The sequence below is a fragment of the Cupressus sempervirens genome, chromosome 1, assembly GCF_028749045.1.
Source record: "Cupressus sempervirens isolate cs-2001-9-10 chromosome 1, ASM2874904v1, whole genome shotgun sequence".
Classification (NCBI taxonomy): Eukaryota; Viridiplantae; Streptophyta; class Pinopsida; order Cupressales; family Cupressaceae; genus Cupressus; species Cupressus sempervirens.
The window spans coordinates 430,198,505-430,215,300 of NC_143118.1; the positions used below are offsets into that span (position 1 = coordinate 430,198,505).

The 16,796-nt window shown below is 35.9% G+C and overlaps 1 protein-coding gene across 1 annotated transcript in view; it reads right to left on the reverse strand.

Annotated features, from left to right (window-relative positions):
• The window catches only part of LOC149578115 (beta-glucuronosyltransferase GlcAT14A-like), a 30,168-nt gene extending 20,640 nt beyond the window's left edge, over window positions 1–9,528 (reverse strand). The window contains exons 1-3 of the mRNA XM_089827578.1: window positions 7,465–9,528; window positions 6,727–6,802; window positions 6,492–6,607 (exon numbers count right to left, since the gene is read on the reverse strand). Of these exons, the coding sequence (XP_089683704.1) occupies window positions 6,492–6,607; window positions 6,727–6,802; window positions 7,465–8,053 (781 nt within the window). The 5' untranslated portion in view covers window positions 8,054–9,528. The remainder of the gene's footprint in view (window positions 1–6,491; window positions 6,608–6,726; window positions 6,803–7,464) is intronic.
• Window positions 9,529–16,796: the final 7,268 nt, after the last annotated feature.

The following is a 16,796-nucleotide window of genomic DNA, read 5'->3' on the forward strand; positions in this document are numbered from 1 at the left end:
TCGGCAATCTAACCTTTCCTCTTTCAACTTTGTCTCCTTTTATACTTTCTTCCAACTTCACTTGGAAGCCCTAATCTACATATTCAAAATTTAAATTCTCACCCCTACTACTAGCTCGGCTTCCCGTTCCAATAGTGCGCTACTCTTGTTAGATGTAGCATATGTTCGTACAAGAGTCACGAGTATCATGTGTCTACGATGATTTGCTCTTGTTGGAAAGAATTCAAGAGTCATGGGTGTCATGTGTCCGCGATGATTTAAATTCTTTCGATTGTTTCTCAATATAATCCCCCATCACCATTAAATGCAGCTTTGAGTGCACTCCTACCCTTTACATGACTAGGCAGTCACACGTATTTTGTTCCATGCTCACTTTGTTGTCATGGCCAAACTATCTCACTAGTCCATCTACTTTTCCCTTCTGCTTGGCATCCTTTTGCTCATGCCGACTTCACTTAGCATACTTCATCTAAGTGGATCACCTTTATCCTCGCCTTTGTTGGGCCCACACTTTTTCTCTTCTCTGATCACCCTTGTGCACTAAAGTCACATCAATGTGCTTTGTCGATCGATCCTATCTACCGGTCTTGGTTCCTATGTGTGCCTTGACATCAATGACAACTCTTTTGATAACTAATTCTATCGGTCTGTCTACCAGTTAGTTATGCCAACAGTTAGGTGATCATCACAAGAAATATGTCAGCTACAAACAATATTGAGAATTGACATATGACAAAGCGCATATAAATCAGTTCTTAAAATGCCCACTAGGCTAAAACTGAAAATGAGTATTTTGGAAAAATATGCAAGAGGATAGTTTGTGGCCAAGTGCAGTGCCATATTACTTTCAAAATGGGAGTGATTTGTGTTGATGTTTTGGTACCTTTAATAGGATAAACCTATGAGATTGGAGAGAAGTTAATATAATTACAATGATATACACACACACACACACAACTCTAATTAAGTTTGTTATTATATTAATTATATTAATGAATAGACATGTCCCATGAAGGGACACGTCTCTTCTCCGTTTATTCCTCATACAAATTCAAAGAGATCGATGCATTTGGAAAACACATACCACAAACATGGCAGTGCTTAGTACATTTGCAGCGATCTCAGAAAACCAACATGGTATCAGAGCTAAACAGCAAATGTATAAGTGAATAATAGAACATTCAATTTCAAACTCCACCACCATTTCAAATAAAGAATCAAGCATTTGATAGAGTGACTACAGGTTCCATGGCCTCTAAATTGCTTGATTAAATGCCAAACGATCCTAGTTATTCAAAACACGATCACCATATGCAAGATCAAGGAAGGCTTATAAACTATTTGACTAGGGGCAATAAGATTCATTACAAAAGTGGGATGATTAATTATAAGATTCAATATTTTTCCCTGCAGAGAGATTCAATATTGCAGCCACATGAAAACTTGGCATGAATTCGAGCCCTTCATTCCTTCTCCCCTTTGGTCACTGTCAATGTGTTGCATCGATTGAACAGCCTAAGTGTTATTCAATCATAATAGTGCTATCTGTTTCAAAATTAAAAGGGAGTTTATGCTTGGAGAGCGGTAGACAATTTGCATGAATAGGTATGGAGAGGCAATATTTTTAAAACAGGATGGGTTACAATGAATGATTCACGTGTCAAACATATGATTTCAACAAGCATTGGGGTCTTGTCATAACCCCATAGTGACCTATGACTAATGTAAATAATAACTCTTATTTTAATACAAATAGATGTATTTGGTTCATTCTTAATAAACAATTAATCATTTCAATGTCAACCATTTACATTGATGTAATAAGAATCCATAAAATTGCTGAATATATTATATTTAATATATTACCTTTAATAAATGCCCACATTCAAAAAATGAATGATATAATTATTATAATACATATAATAATAACATAATCGATAATCAAATAATTAATAAGTCACAATTTGAGGAGTCACAACTCACGACCACAAAAAGTACACCTATATGAATGGGGTTGATCAAATCAAGGAAGGAGGATATATAACAAAAAGTGGGATTAAATACTAGCCAAGGGCAGGAGCGCATATAAAGTTTATAAACTACTTGCGAAGGACAAGGCAAGAAGATAATTAAAACAAAATCTATACCTGACACGTAGCTCAATGATCACGTGAATCAGCAGTATAGTCAGCAAACTCAGGCATAATACTAAGCGAAAGAATGAAGAAGGAAGTAAAGAAATAATCAAACAAAGGGCCAAAGTACGAGGGTCACGTGGAGCGAGTTTGGCACACTTAAATCCCAGGTAAAATCATGGTTGGAAGTGTGATAAGATGTAAACCCCACATTCCAATCAGAAGTGGCAATAGTGACGTGGATGTCACATCAACAAGGGAGCTCAACATTGAATGCACAAAGGTGAACCAAGACCGCCCATGTGAGACAAGAACGACTTTGTTAATAGGACCCCAAATTGGTTGTCAAACAAGTGAGAAGACTACCTACGAAGTACGAAGTGTTGGATCCACACAAAAAGGTAAACTTAGGTAATATATATTCCTGATTAAGACATCGAACATATGTAAGTTCTCTTAGCATTATACAATGACCTTGAGAATAGAAATATATATATATATATATATATATATATAAGTGCAATAAACAATTTTGAATTACAATATAAATATATAATGGAAATAAAGATTAAGTAGAAAGATGTAACATTTATGATCCAAGTATAACTCTTGGTGCAAGACATTCATTTTGAATGTCACTTTATGATCCAAGGAAACTTGGTGGAGAATATTCACAATGTTAATTATTCCGATTTGGATAGCTTGTTAGATAGATTTATTGTGATCTTTATCGTTATTACGTGTCCCAAACTAACTTTAATAGTGGGGCCATTACAGGTCTAGTCTAGATCATGTTAGCTTAAATTCTCAAGAAATTGCTTGCAAGCAATTTTCTCGAGGCACACGTATATAGGAATAGAGTGGGGATAAGACCACGACAAGCTATTGGTCATGTTCATTCCGATGACAATCATTCCCAGCTCTTAGATCTACAAATCAACCATATAAAGATGTTTGCAAACATCATGAGACATGTTAATACGAACCCAAAAATTCTGCAAATGTTCAATATTATGGAAAACAAGCACTTCACAAGTAAAACCTTCTTGAGTGACTACGAACGATGAAGGGTATTATCTTAGAGTTAGTTATCCTTCATGAAGAGGTGCATCTAGCCCCTAATAGTTGAAAGTCGATTGTTTTTTTTTTTTCTTCTTGGACCGAGACGAGAACACGAAATGCCAATGGGGCATTTGGAAATGAATAGAGTTTCCAACATATAAGGAAGGAAGAGAAGATATGACTGAATAAAGGAAAGGGAACTACCACAAATCGAGCAGCAAACATATTTAGGTGAATGGTTGTGGATAAAGATGTGGAAAAGAGAAAAATAAAGAAAAATAAAGAAAATAAATAATGAGAAGTATTTTTTATTTTCAGTATCACTTTCATGTATTTTTGTGATCACCTTAGATTATTATATGTCGTCTTAATAAGGAAATAAAATGTTAAAATATAGATTAAAGTATACGTATATAGAAGTTTGAATATATGCATATATGTTCAAAATATACTTTATATTTTATTGGAATGGTGTTATAATGAAGAACTATTTATTATTCTTGAGTATTATTGTAGTCTCTCTCCTTTTTTTTATAAACACTATAAGAGCTATGTGCCTTGATCATTTTCTCTAAGAATGTTCTTGTAGGAAAAAGAGGGAGATTGAGATTTAGAGGGAGGTTGGCGTTTCACACAACTTTGAAAGAGAGGGAGCAGATAGAGGATATGATTTAGTCAACCTTCAGTGATCTTGGTCACATATTGATTCAGAGGGAGTAAACCATGTCGAGATGGGTTCTCCAGTAATCAATAAATTGTAGTAGTCAAGAGGATTGTAATTCATGAATATATCTTGTGACTATGTGATGGGCCTATCCCCTGTGTAAATCATGAGGAAGTGACGACTTCCAAATGATCATCACTTGAAATTGCAAAAGTTATTAAAAGGTCACAATCTTACAATAATTTAATTTTCTATCATGATGGATATCTTACGATGTCTATGTAGATCATGATAGATTATACTTTGCTTAGTAGATGTTTATATGGTAAGCATTATGAGAATGTGTGTGCACATACCTTGTAAACATTTTTGAGTACATGGTGAATGTTATTGATATTCTGAAATGCCATTACTCACAGAGTACTTGGTGAATATCACATGTCCTAATGTTCTGGGAGGCCATTATTCAGAGTATTTGGGGAATATCTTGCATTCTAGAAGGCCATTACTCAAAGAGTATTTGGTGAATATCGTTGATATTCTAGGAGGCCAATACTCATGATATCATATGTGATATCAAAACTTTTTGAGTACTTGGTGGATATCGAATGTTGATATTTTGGGAGACCAAGACTCATGATATCAAATGTGATATCAAAATGTTGAATATTTTATGATCAAAGTTATTCATATATTATAGTGAGTTAATATATCGTCATGTGTTTATCCTCCCTAGCTAAGAGGGAGTGTTGATGTTTTGGTAGCTTTAGTAGGATAAACCTGTGAGATCAAAGAGAAGTTAATATAATTACAATGATATCTACACACACACACACAACACTAATTAAGTTTGCTATTATATTAATGAATAGACATGTCCCATGAAGGGACACGTCTCTTCTCGGTTTATTCCTCATAGAAATTCAAAGAGATCAATGCATTTGGAAAACACATACCACAAACATGGCAGTGCTTAGTACATTTGCAGCGATCTTGGAAAACCAACAAGTTGAAAATCCGAGAAAGTGCAGCACCCTACCACTTTCATCATGGGGCAAGTTGGCAACCACACCTTCTCAAGAAGTTCTTTTTGCTTTATATGTTTTTTCATTTTGGTTCAGGTTGGATCCATTTTTTGAATTTTCTTAACATTTCAGATTTCAGTGTAAATTCATAAAACAAAATAATAATTATTTTATTTTCACTTTCCAAACTTTGCAATCTTTTTGGCGTCATAATCTTTTTCTTTAGTCATTTCCACCAGTTCACAGCAGAAACTCTCGCAACCCATCTAAAAGAGGAGACCTTTAACAATCAGATGATATTATGTCTCAGGAAAAATTGCCTATTGTGGCCAATGTGGAATAGTGGAAGCAATGGCTCTATCCATTGCATAAAAGTTAAAACCAATTGGACAACAGTTTTGATCTTTTGTTGTACTTTTGTTTTCTTGCAAATTGAAATAATTATTGTGTAATTTGGGTATCATTGATTAAGCACATTTATAAATGTTTGAAACAATAAAATGTTACAAACCGTAAAATAGACAAGTCACCAACATTGTTTAAAACTCACAACTCAGCAAATCTCAGCAGATCCAATTTTAACTTGAACTCGGTGACTCGCCAAAATCCTGGCAAAACTTGGCAAAACTCTGTTCTGGGCAAGTTTCCAGCATGTACTGACCGAGTCATCATCAGCAGTTCTGGCCTTCAACTTGCCAAACCTCACCCACAAATAAATGAGCAAGTTAATCGATACTTGCAACTTCTGCAACTTTTCAGATGTTTTAAAAGAGTGGTGCCCAAAATACCATGTCCCAGATCTGTTTGTGAAATACCATACCCTGAACCAAAGCATTCTTTCCTCCGTAGAATTGTAAAATCCAAGCAATGAAAATTTTATTTTAAATCTTCCAGTTTATATACAAAAAGGAAAAGCTGCATCACTTGGTTTGGATCCTTTAGAAAGCATTCACGGAACCAGATTCCAAGAAAAGCTCCCTATATTATAACATCTTGCGACAATACTTCTACTGCACTTGGAAACATTTTTCCCTCTAAAATTATAGGATTAACTAACAATGTGCACAGGATATCCACCCCCATTCAAGGATCGTGTCTGTCACAATTTGGCACAGACGTGGACATTTGGAGAAGATAAATAGCGCTCATAGATGATAACCAGAAAAAAAACTGAGACCTCAACATTTGCATATTTTACCTGATGTTTCCTTTTGGCATTTGAACATATGCTCCACTATTCAACTTTTATAAGCATCAACAATGTAATTTGGATAATTTGACTGTTTAATATCAAAAGATCTCTATGAATCGTAGACCATCCTAACCATTATTATCCTCAACATTTTGCATATTTTACCTGATCTTTCCTTTTGGTATTTGAACTTTTGCTCCACAATTCAACTTTTATAAGCATCAACAATGTAATTTGGATGATTTGACTGTTTAATATCAAAAGATATCCATGAATCGTAGACCATCCTAACCATTATTATATATTTGACAAACTCTTGGCTTCCTTGGCCAGAAAATTCACTAACTTTCTGCCAATAAAATTAGGGAAGAAAAGAGAGTCCAGCTTCTTAGACATGCAAGAATCAGGACTACCTGTAAACAACTTGAATGCAGTCGGAATGGACCGGTGCTGAGTAACCCAAAATATGTCAGATTTTTTTGACTGGTACAACCCTGGGTCTACAATGACAGGTTTAGCTCTTTGATACCTGCACAACCAAAATATTGAACTAGAATGAAAATGCACATCATAACAAGTAAATTTCTAGATTAAACATTTACAAACAAGTGATGCAACTGGAATATTAAGAGATCTTAAAATTCTTACAATTTCCATCCAATATCGCTTGTGTGCTCAATGAAATTTAGGTCTTTTGGCAAGTAAGAGAAGACATGAAGTAAATCTGCATGACAATCAGGGAGTCAACTTCTTTTGTGCATGTAAATACAACATTTCAGCTTTCTTAGTTTAAAAAAGTTTGTAGTGATAAAGAGGTCTCTGTCCAACTATGTAGTACTTGTGTTATCATGAAAGTCGCCTGTGTCCAATAATTGAGTTCAGCTAGATGTCAACATTCAAAAGGTTAACAAAACTGAACTAAATGAGTCTGGTGGCTCAACCTACAATAAATGCATTAACAACCTTTTTAAGCCCTGCGCAGGGGAATTCAGACGTAGAATAGCTCTATATTTGAACAGGCATATTTTATAGAAAATGATGTTCAAAATGAAAACCATGAATTCAAAAAAAATTCCCAAGTTTAACACAATCGTGTAATGTAATGTGTATAATCACTGACAAAACAACCAGGTAATTCCTATTTACAAGCATGTAACCTACATATTATTTATTTTCCTGCCCTGGATCCTCTAAATTTAAGAATTCCTATTTGATAATATGTTTGTGTGATTCAATAAAAAATAAGTTTAGTGACTCTGTAGCAGATACAAGCTTTAACAACCAGTATTCAGACATAGAAAAATGATTATTGCTTGCAACATTTACAAATCAATTCTTAGTTAAAAATAAAGGTGCACAAAACAACAATGTGGAATGATAGCCTACCGTCTTGTGTAACCAGTGGATAATCAGATGCACTGAGGTTGATAAACCAATCCCATTCTTTACTTTGTTTTAGTAGAATTGCCACAGCATGCAGTGTAGAAGCTATCATAGTCGGTCCTTTATATGTAACAAGATTAGCCTTACCTACAACATGAACATTGTTTGCTTCCATGAATGTAGGCTCAGTTTTTACATATTTTGCTAGCTCAATCCTTTCCCTTGGAGGGGCCTCAAGATCTAAATGCAACAAATAATGATTTTGCGGATGATAAAGAGCCTGTAAAGTCCTTCTCATTCTCTGCCCATCTCCTTTAGTTCCGGAAATAAGGTATGCTATTCTTGGAGGCATGGGTAGTTCACTAAGGGGAAGCTGAGTTATATCAGACTCCAAAATTTTACCATCAGAATCATATATAATCTTGAGATGACGTCTTTCATAATATGATGAATTGGGATCCATCCCAGATGATCCGAAGTGGATTGTTGCCACAACAAAAATAGTTAATGATACCACAGAACTGGCTATCAGTGGGAGCAGCCACTTTCTTTCCATGGATCCAAAGCCAAAGTGATAATAAGTCTTTCGCATCACTCCACATTCAGACCTTCCTTTCTTCCTTTCAGAACTAAATTCTATCTCTAAATGCTTGATAAAGCCCCAAAGCAAAACAACGTCTATTAGTGCAATCAGGGCTCAAGTATTATGTAGTAACATAGGAATTGATATGAATGCTACAATAATTATGCCTTCTGACTGGAAGTCACTTTCTGGCAGCAGCCTTGGATTACTGATGCTTCTGGCAGAATTTGAAACCAACCATCCTCTCTAAGCTTCAAAACAATTTGTTTTTCGACCTCAAGTACATGATAATTTTCAAAGATATAGCACACCAAGACAACCCATTGTAGATCATGAGGATCACATGCACAAACAACACAGCAGTGAGTCATCCCACATACCAACAGAGAGCACTTGCCATGACATGTTTTAAATAAAGTTGCACTTCTTGTTGACGTAAATAGTGCATACTGTCCTTCTAGGTTATTGCTTTTTCACCAAACCATCATAATGCCTGCGGAAAGTTGCAGAAGCAACTGTGCAGAAAATATAGGCAATATCTATATACCAGCATTTGGGTAAAACTGCTTTCTGTGTTTATCTACAAACCAAACAATTTCCCTGCACGACTCTCCGTATCAAGGTATATTAGGCCATACCCACAAATCATCAGCACTTAATATTATGCCAAGAAAATGGACATCGGCCCAACCATCGACCTCGTCTCAAGACTGAATATACGAAGAAAAGTAGATATGCTAGACAGATTCAGTTCTTCTCTTAAACATGAAACATATCCCCGAAAATGCCTTATAGATCTGAACCACGATTCATCCACAATTTTGATGAAGAGTACACAATTTTTTCAAGAAATTTCTAAGTCAACAGAAATTGCAGAAAATTTTCTTGATTGCTTGCTAGGTGCCCGTCAATACCAAGAAATAAGGGAATATAAAGAGAACTATTTACCTGATTATACTGTTAAATGAAACACGGCAGGTATCCTTTGGATCCTTTTTCTTTTGAAGTTTTGGATGTCACCCACCAGAAGAAATTTTGTGAAGAGGGAGAATTGAGATGATAAACTAAGCCTTCAATTTTTAAGTAAAATGTTATGTTTGTATGATTCCAGAAACATTTGGTAGTTGGGCATCACCTAATTCCTAATAGACAATGGATTTTGGTTTCGGAGTGTGGGACTGAAGTCATGAATTGGAACGAAATTAGCATTTCGTCCGACATGGAGTTAACGTTGCTGAAAATGTATTTTTCATGTGCTCTGGATTGCGCCTTAAGATATGAGGAATAGCTGGGGTAAACGATTTAGTTCGGTTCTCCGCAGAAAACAGACGGAAATGTAAATATGATTGTTGAAAATTCCGAGGTTATTCCTCGTTTGCGCTGATAGCGGGCTTGAATCATATCCTACGAAATAGCGGGACTCATTACTCATATTAAAAAGTAAGCTTTATTTATAGTGGAAGTTAAAATGCTTAAATGATTATGATTTGTTGGGTTTTTATGTCAATGTGGTTTATAATGATTTTTACTTTATTGACTAGAACAAATACTTCAAGAAAATTTACGGGAACATTTTTTTAATGGAATGATTATATTTATTTGATTGAGAAAGATATTTTTAAAATATATTAATTTCAAAAATATTTATGTATTTTTAATAACAATTTTAATACATGTCTTTAGATCTATAGCATTTTTAATACAAGTCTCAACTATTTCTTGGTATCTTTTACTAGATGTATTTGAATATCTATATTAGCTTACTACATATATAATAAGGGTATTGTTATATATTTTATTAATAGATAAGAGATTATATATACATATATAGAGAGGGTATTATTATATATTTTATTAATAGAGAAGGGTGTGTGTAAGGTCAAATTAACTTCATCTAAAAATTTAGTTTTTATAATATTGTAGAAAAATTGAACTCGATATCATCTATGTGTCAATAACATAAACTTTGTTATTAATTATATGTCTTTAAGATAAACTTTTTGTATTTTAGTAGGTTTTCTTATTCACTATAGTCAAGAACTCAAGAGCAAATAATTTTCTTTACCAAAGAAGACAAAATGCATTTCAAATCATTATGTCCCTTTGATACACTAAATTCCCTTTTATAATGTTTCCTAAAGGACATTAGAATGCATGTTTAGAAGTATTGGTGTTTACATCTATGAACCCATGTGCAAATGTACCTTTGATGATTATATTCAAATTCGCTTAGATACTACTAGTTATTGGTAGACATCCAAGTAGTAATATAACATTTTGAACATGTTGCAATACTACAAATAATTAAACATGTAATCTGTTAGCTAATGTACATTTTGTCTATTCTTCCATGTATAGTTTGCAATAGAATTGAGATGAGAATTCCTAATTACTTGACCATATTTAATGAATATATCTTCATAAGACATTTTTATGGCACATTTTTATTTTGAAGCCAAAAAAATTGTTACTGTATTTTCTATAAATTTTCAATTTGATTTTTCCAAAATAATGTAGTACAATTTATGAGTTTTTAGATGTGAGGTAAAATGAGCTTATGTAGGTTGTAAATAAAAATTTTGGTGCAATGCAAGGGATTGAACACATAACCCCTTGACCATATTCTTGTTCATTAGTATTATCACCATTTTTTTTTTGTGACAAAATAATAGATTTGGTTAATTGTGTTATTTTGCATGCATTTTTATTATTATTTCGATCTGTTGTTTTGCTAGAATAATTGAGTAAATTTACGATTTTTCATGAATCATGTTTTTTGACACATAAGTTGAGAAAAAGTTGAAAAATAGGAAGAAGGTAACATCCATCTACCTAAAATTGAACTTTATAAAATCATAGTAATAATAATTTAGCCAATAGAATATTGCTCTGTTATAATGACAAAAAAAGTGAAGTTTCAAAGAAAACTCAGTCACCCCATTTCGAGATTCGTAGCATACCAGCAGAAGATTTATCCACAGCCTCCCCTGGTAATTAAAAAAAAAATTGATGCCCTTTCACAGCAAAACTTAGATCAAGAAGAAACTCCGAATGCAGACCAAAACAAATTTGAATCTTTTGTCAGACAACATACCAGACGTAACTTTGAAATTCGCGACACTCAAACCCTCAAAAAAGAAGAAGGTTGGCATTTGGTGCATAGGAAAAGAAAGTGGCCTCAAATCCAACATGAACAAGAAGGATTGGGAGAAAAAAAATTGAAACAAAAAAAATTTTACTATCATACCAAATATACGCCAAAATCGGTGGATAATCTGAGTGACAAGTTAGGAAAAAATCTCATCCAAAAGGAGCAACCACAAAGGCCACGATGGATCTCCGAAGTCAATGCCATCCCTCTAGGGCAAGGTCTGGGAAAGTTCCCCAAAAAAATGAAGGCTCCACCAAAGCATTCACTGGACAAGAATCCGCGAATTAATAACTCCATTAAAGAAGAATCACTGTATATCCCGCCACACCAAAAGACAGATCTAATAGCATGTCAAGGAAGAACAGTATAAAGGACATAGCAAAGTTTCTTAGACAAGAGCACAAAATGTGACGAAGTAATCATCAGCAATCCACACAATGAAAGAAGTGTTAGAATCTGAAAAGATTAATAACCCAGAAAACTAGTGCAAAGAGTAAATATCTAAACTATGAATGCAAATGATACAAAATCAAAATAGCATCATAGAGTTAGTCTCCAAGAGAGTAATGCAAATGCTGGAAGCAAAATAGCATTAAGAGGATGCAAAAACAAGAGATACAAATACAAGCCAGGTAGCATGCTTATATAGGCAAGGAAAAGAGAGGAGGTGGCAACACCAACCAATGAGGAGCAACCATCTATCGGACTAAAGATAGCAAAGTATCTTCCCAAGATAGCTAATGGATGCTCACATGTAGGAAGGTGACACCTCACAACCATTCACCTAATAAGACATGCTTTATTAACCTAAGCGAGATTATTAAAAGTGTAGGAAAAACCTAGCAAAATAGGAAAAAATAAAAAACTACACTAACACCCCCCCATAAGCAAAGCGTAGGTGGATGTAGAAATGGGTCCCGGCAACGAGGCCATGTTAGGTACCCAAGTACAATGCAAGAAGATGCAACCTCTGAAAGTGGGAAAAGAGAGAAAACCACAAGGGAAAAACCCTCCCCCAAAAAGAGGTAAGAACCTAGTGAAGAACTGAAGAAGTCTCCCACTAGGGAAATTGTCCCCTAAAACAGGAACAAGGAGTGATCATGAAGAAGTAGCATCACTGAAGCATGAAGAATCGCAAAACTCTGTCAAAATGTTGATCTGTAGAACCCCCATGGAAATAGAAGGCACAAACCATCAACCAAAGGAACCTCCATGGAAATAGAAGGCACGAACCATCAACCAAAGGAACCTCCATGGAAATAGAAGGCACGAACCATCAACCAAAGAAGCATAGAACAACAATATATCCTCCCCTTAAGGTAGGTGAGGTGACAGGCAGCTGAAAAGATGGGCCAAAAATCTCCTACAACACAGGAGCCAAACACATCGAGACTGAGGTACAAACACAAATAAAGGCATGTGTCGTCGACACTGCATGAGGAATTAGAGAAAGAGGGCCTATAAGCGGCAAACAACTATCCCCCCCATGGCACTTTATATAATAGTGCGAGTACAACGAATCACAATGATGAAAAAGATCTTGAATCGCAAGAGTGGCACTTTATCTCAGTGCGTTGCATAAAGATGCTTACAATGAATATCAACAATGATTAGAAAAAACATAAGGCTGAAACAACAGAAGGTAAAGCCCAAAACGAAGCAACTGAAGCAACAAAATCGATCTCCGGACCTGAAATAAACAGAATATCCACCAGAATGCTAAAATGCAAAAGACTGAATAGGATGTGTTTGGAACAGAATCTGGAACAACAACCAGCATCATTGGAAAGAGCACAGAAAGAGCTTTCCAACGATATAAAGAAGTCCAAAATCGAAGATCGGAAGCTCAAGATACGCCTCCCGGAGTGCAAAATAGAACATCCAGCTTTGACTACCATAATAGGCAACCAAACTTCATCAAAACTCAAAAACACCTGTACCAACATCTCCGTCTCGGAACCAGCTTTCCGGCGATTCTTTCGGATCGAAAAAATACCTCCGTATGCAAGAGTTATGGCCAAAAAACCAAAGGTAGGTCCAAAAGCAATCGGGAGAGGTGCATGCAAGGGCTGATGCAGTGCTGACGTCAGCAAGTCACGCGATTAAATTTGACGGTTTGATGGCCGTCGCAGCAAAAAAGAGTGCCACGTGGCATTGCCGCGTGGCAGTGCTGACGTGGCAGGGGTGACGTGGCGGGTCCACGTGGCAAGGTGCCACGTGGCGCCCATGCCACGTGTCACCCCCGCAGTGGCCTACTCGACTGCTGTGTCAGCGGACCCTGCAGATGTGGCGCAGAGCGGGCGGAGGCGGCCGCAGGGGCGGCGGAACCGGCGGAGGTGGCCGCAGGGGCGGCGGAGGCAGAGGAGCCGCCGGCGGAGGGCGGCGGACGGGAGGAGGCCGGGAGGAGGCCGGGGAGCGGGCGGCGCTGCCTGTTGCGGCCGCTGCGGGCGGCGCGCGGGTGGCGCGGCGGCGGCGCTGCCGAAAACACCTTTTTTTTAAAAAAAAATCGCGCTGCGTCCGTACGATCCGTACGGCAGCGACCCTGGAGGCCTCAAAAATTCGCCAAAATTGCCCTGTCTCCAAAAACGACAAGTTTTATATGAATCCTGACTGCAAACGGCCTTCCGGATCCAATGGTGATGTCCGTTTGGGCTGAAAGTGCTCCGAAAAAATGCTGATCTCCTGATTTGAAGAAAAAATTGCATTCAAATCTGTGACTGCCAACGGAGAGGAGTATGGCTGTAGCTTTGCATGCTCGATTCTGAAAAATACCCAGATGGTTTTTCGGGGCTGCGAACAAAACCCAGAAAGTGTTTTTTTTGTCAAAACTTTTCTGATTCTCAGGATCATCCAAAGATGCAAGAGAAGAGCATACTTTGTTTTTCAAAAAACTACAATAAAGTTTATTTGCCCCCCCCGAATCTCTCAAATAAGGAAACTAAAATCTACTCTTGCACATAGAAAAGCTCTGATACCATGTTAGAATCTGAAAAGATTAATAACCCAGAAAACTAGTGCAAAGAGTAAATATCTAAACTATGAATGCAAATGATACAAAATCAAAATAGCATCATAGAGTTAGTCTCCAAGAGAGTAATGCAAATGCTGGAAGCAAAATAGCATTAAGAGGATGCAAAAACAAGAGATACAAATACAAGCCAGGTAGCATGCTTATATAGGCAAGGAAAAGAGAGGAGGTGGCAACACCAACCAATGAGGAGCAACCATCTATCGGACTAAAGATAGCAAAGTATCTTCCCAAGATAGCTAATGGATGCTCACATGTAGGAAGGTGACACCTCACAACCATTCACCTAATAAGACATGCTTTATTAACCTAAGCGAGATTATTAAAAGTGTAGGAAAAACCTAGCAAAATAGGAAAAAATAAAAAACTACACTAACAAGAAGGTGGATGGAATGTAAGGATAAGGGCATCTACATGTATTGGAATGGTCTGTCAAGGAAAAGATCCAGGTTGGTACGCATTGTATCTAAGATTTGGGGTGATAAGGTAAGTACTCTCAACCCATTTGTAGATAAATTCTGGTTTATTTTATGTCGACATGCATAGGATAAAGAGGAAATTTTGAAAACAGACCTTCTCTTTTATAAAGGATACCACATTAAATTTCTAAACTGGAAACCTAACTTTAACAAAAACCATATTAATAATATTGAAACCATCAAATGGATGGAGAGCATAGAAGTCCCGTCAGAATTAATGGAGGAGACCACTATTAAAAGAATTGGTAACTCTTTAGGTACTATAATTGGATTTGAAGAGAATCAAAATAAATCTAATAAAATCAAGGTTTTGGTTAAAACTAATCAAAACAATCCAGTCAGAAAGAAGATCATCACAAACAGATCCATATACAATTTAACCTTCAACGAATATTCAGGAGAAATACTAAAAATTGTAGATTCAGACTTCTCAAAATATTGTATCAAAAATAATATTAAAGATCAAATAATCATTAAAAGGAGACTAGGCAAAACAATAGAAAGGAAGGAAGAGGCTATAACAAAACGCTCAAAACTCAAAGAAGCTCTAAATGAAGAAATAGAAGCAAACTTTCCTGAGAAAGGGGACACAGATTACATATCAGAATCAATAAATAATAAGATGGATTTGGATAGAACAAAGGAAACAGAAGGGAAGGACAATATTAGCTACCAGCATTCACTTAATAAATTCAAGAAATGTAAGGATTGTCAGATGGAAAAAGAAGTCAATAAAGAAATGGACTTAAATATTATTAAATTAAACAAGCTCCTTCATGAAACACTCCTGATTCAAAATGATTTAATTGATCAAAGTATATTAGCAGAAGAAATACATAAGGAACATAAAGGGAAAAGGATTCAAATCACAGAAATAGGGGAAACATCAAGAGTTTGTGAAAGTCAGAAAAAGGATCAGCAACAGGAAGCTGACTTAAATCACTACGGGAATAATAAACCAATACAAACAAAGCAAACATTAGATAGAAGAGTAGAACAAGAACCAGAAACACTGCTAGGAAAGGCTATTCATGAAAGAGTAATTAAGCAAGTCGTCATCATTCCACCATTAGACTCTGCCCAGTGGGAAAACATTACCATCAAGAAGAAAGGGAAAAAGAAAACTTATAAGTTTTGACAAACACCTAATGATGGGAAAGACATGCTTGCAGCAGAAACAAAGAACATTGGATCAGCATTAAGAGAATCATTACTTTCAGCAGAAATAGTTCAAAATTGGGGGAGTGAGTCTATAGAAAGTCCAAACAAAAAATATTGTTTTAAAGAAGATGAGGTAATAAAGGACAAGGAACAACAAATCAACAAAAAGCTAATTAAGGAAACCATCACGAAAGAAAACCAAGAGGGTGAGGTATCTATTATCGCAGAAAAGGTATTAGAAGAGCAAAATATTGAAAAAATTGGTATAGCAATGAATCAGGAAGGAATGAAAACACCAATTTGTGGAAAATTAAAAAATAAACATGGCAGGAAATCACTAAAAGAACTCAGAGAGGTTGTAGGGCTAGGCAAGGATCAGACAAAGATTTTTGATATTCTTCACAATGGGAAGGGGAAGTTCCTTCCCAAGGAGCAATGAAAATCACAACTTGGAATGCTAGGGGCCTAAATGCCCCTAGCAAAAAATGCTCGTTAAGCGTAATCTCACCTTATTTGATTCAAATATTACACTATTACAAGAGACTAAATTAAATAAAGAAGAAGGAAAAAAGCTGAGCCAGAAATTAAGAAAATGGAAATCAGAATTTCAGCAGGCACAGGGGGCCTCAGGAGGATTGGGTATAATATGGAACCCTAGGCTAATCAATGTTGAAGTATTCCCCTTATAAACAAATTGGATGGGAGCTAGAGTTGTCAATACAAAATCTAACTTACAGATAGTTATAATTAATGTTTATGGACCGACACCTACAGAAGACAAGCTTGTAGTCTAGAATACAATCAGCTCCTTTATCAACTCTTTATCTCTAGAAATAGTCATTATAGGAGGAGATTTTAATGCGGTCTTAAGCAAGGAAGAAAAATAGGGAGGCAGTAATCAAATAAGCAAAACAATGGAAGATTTTAGAAAGT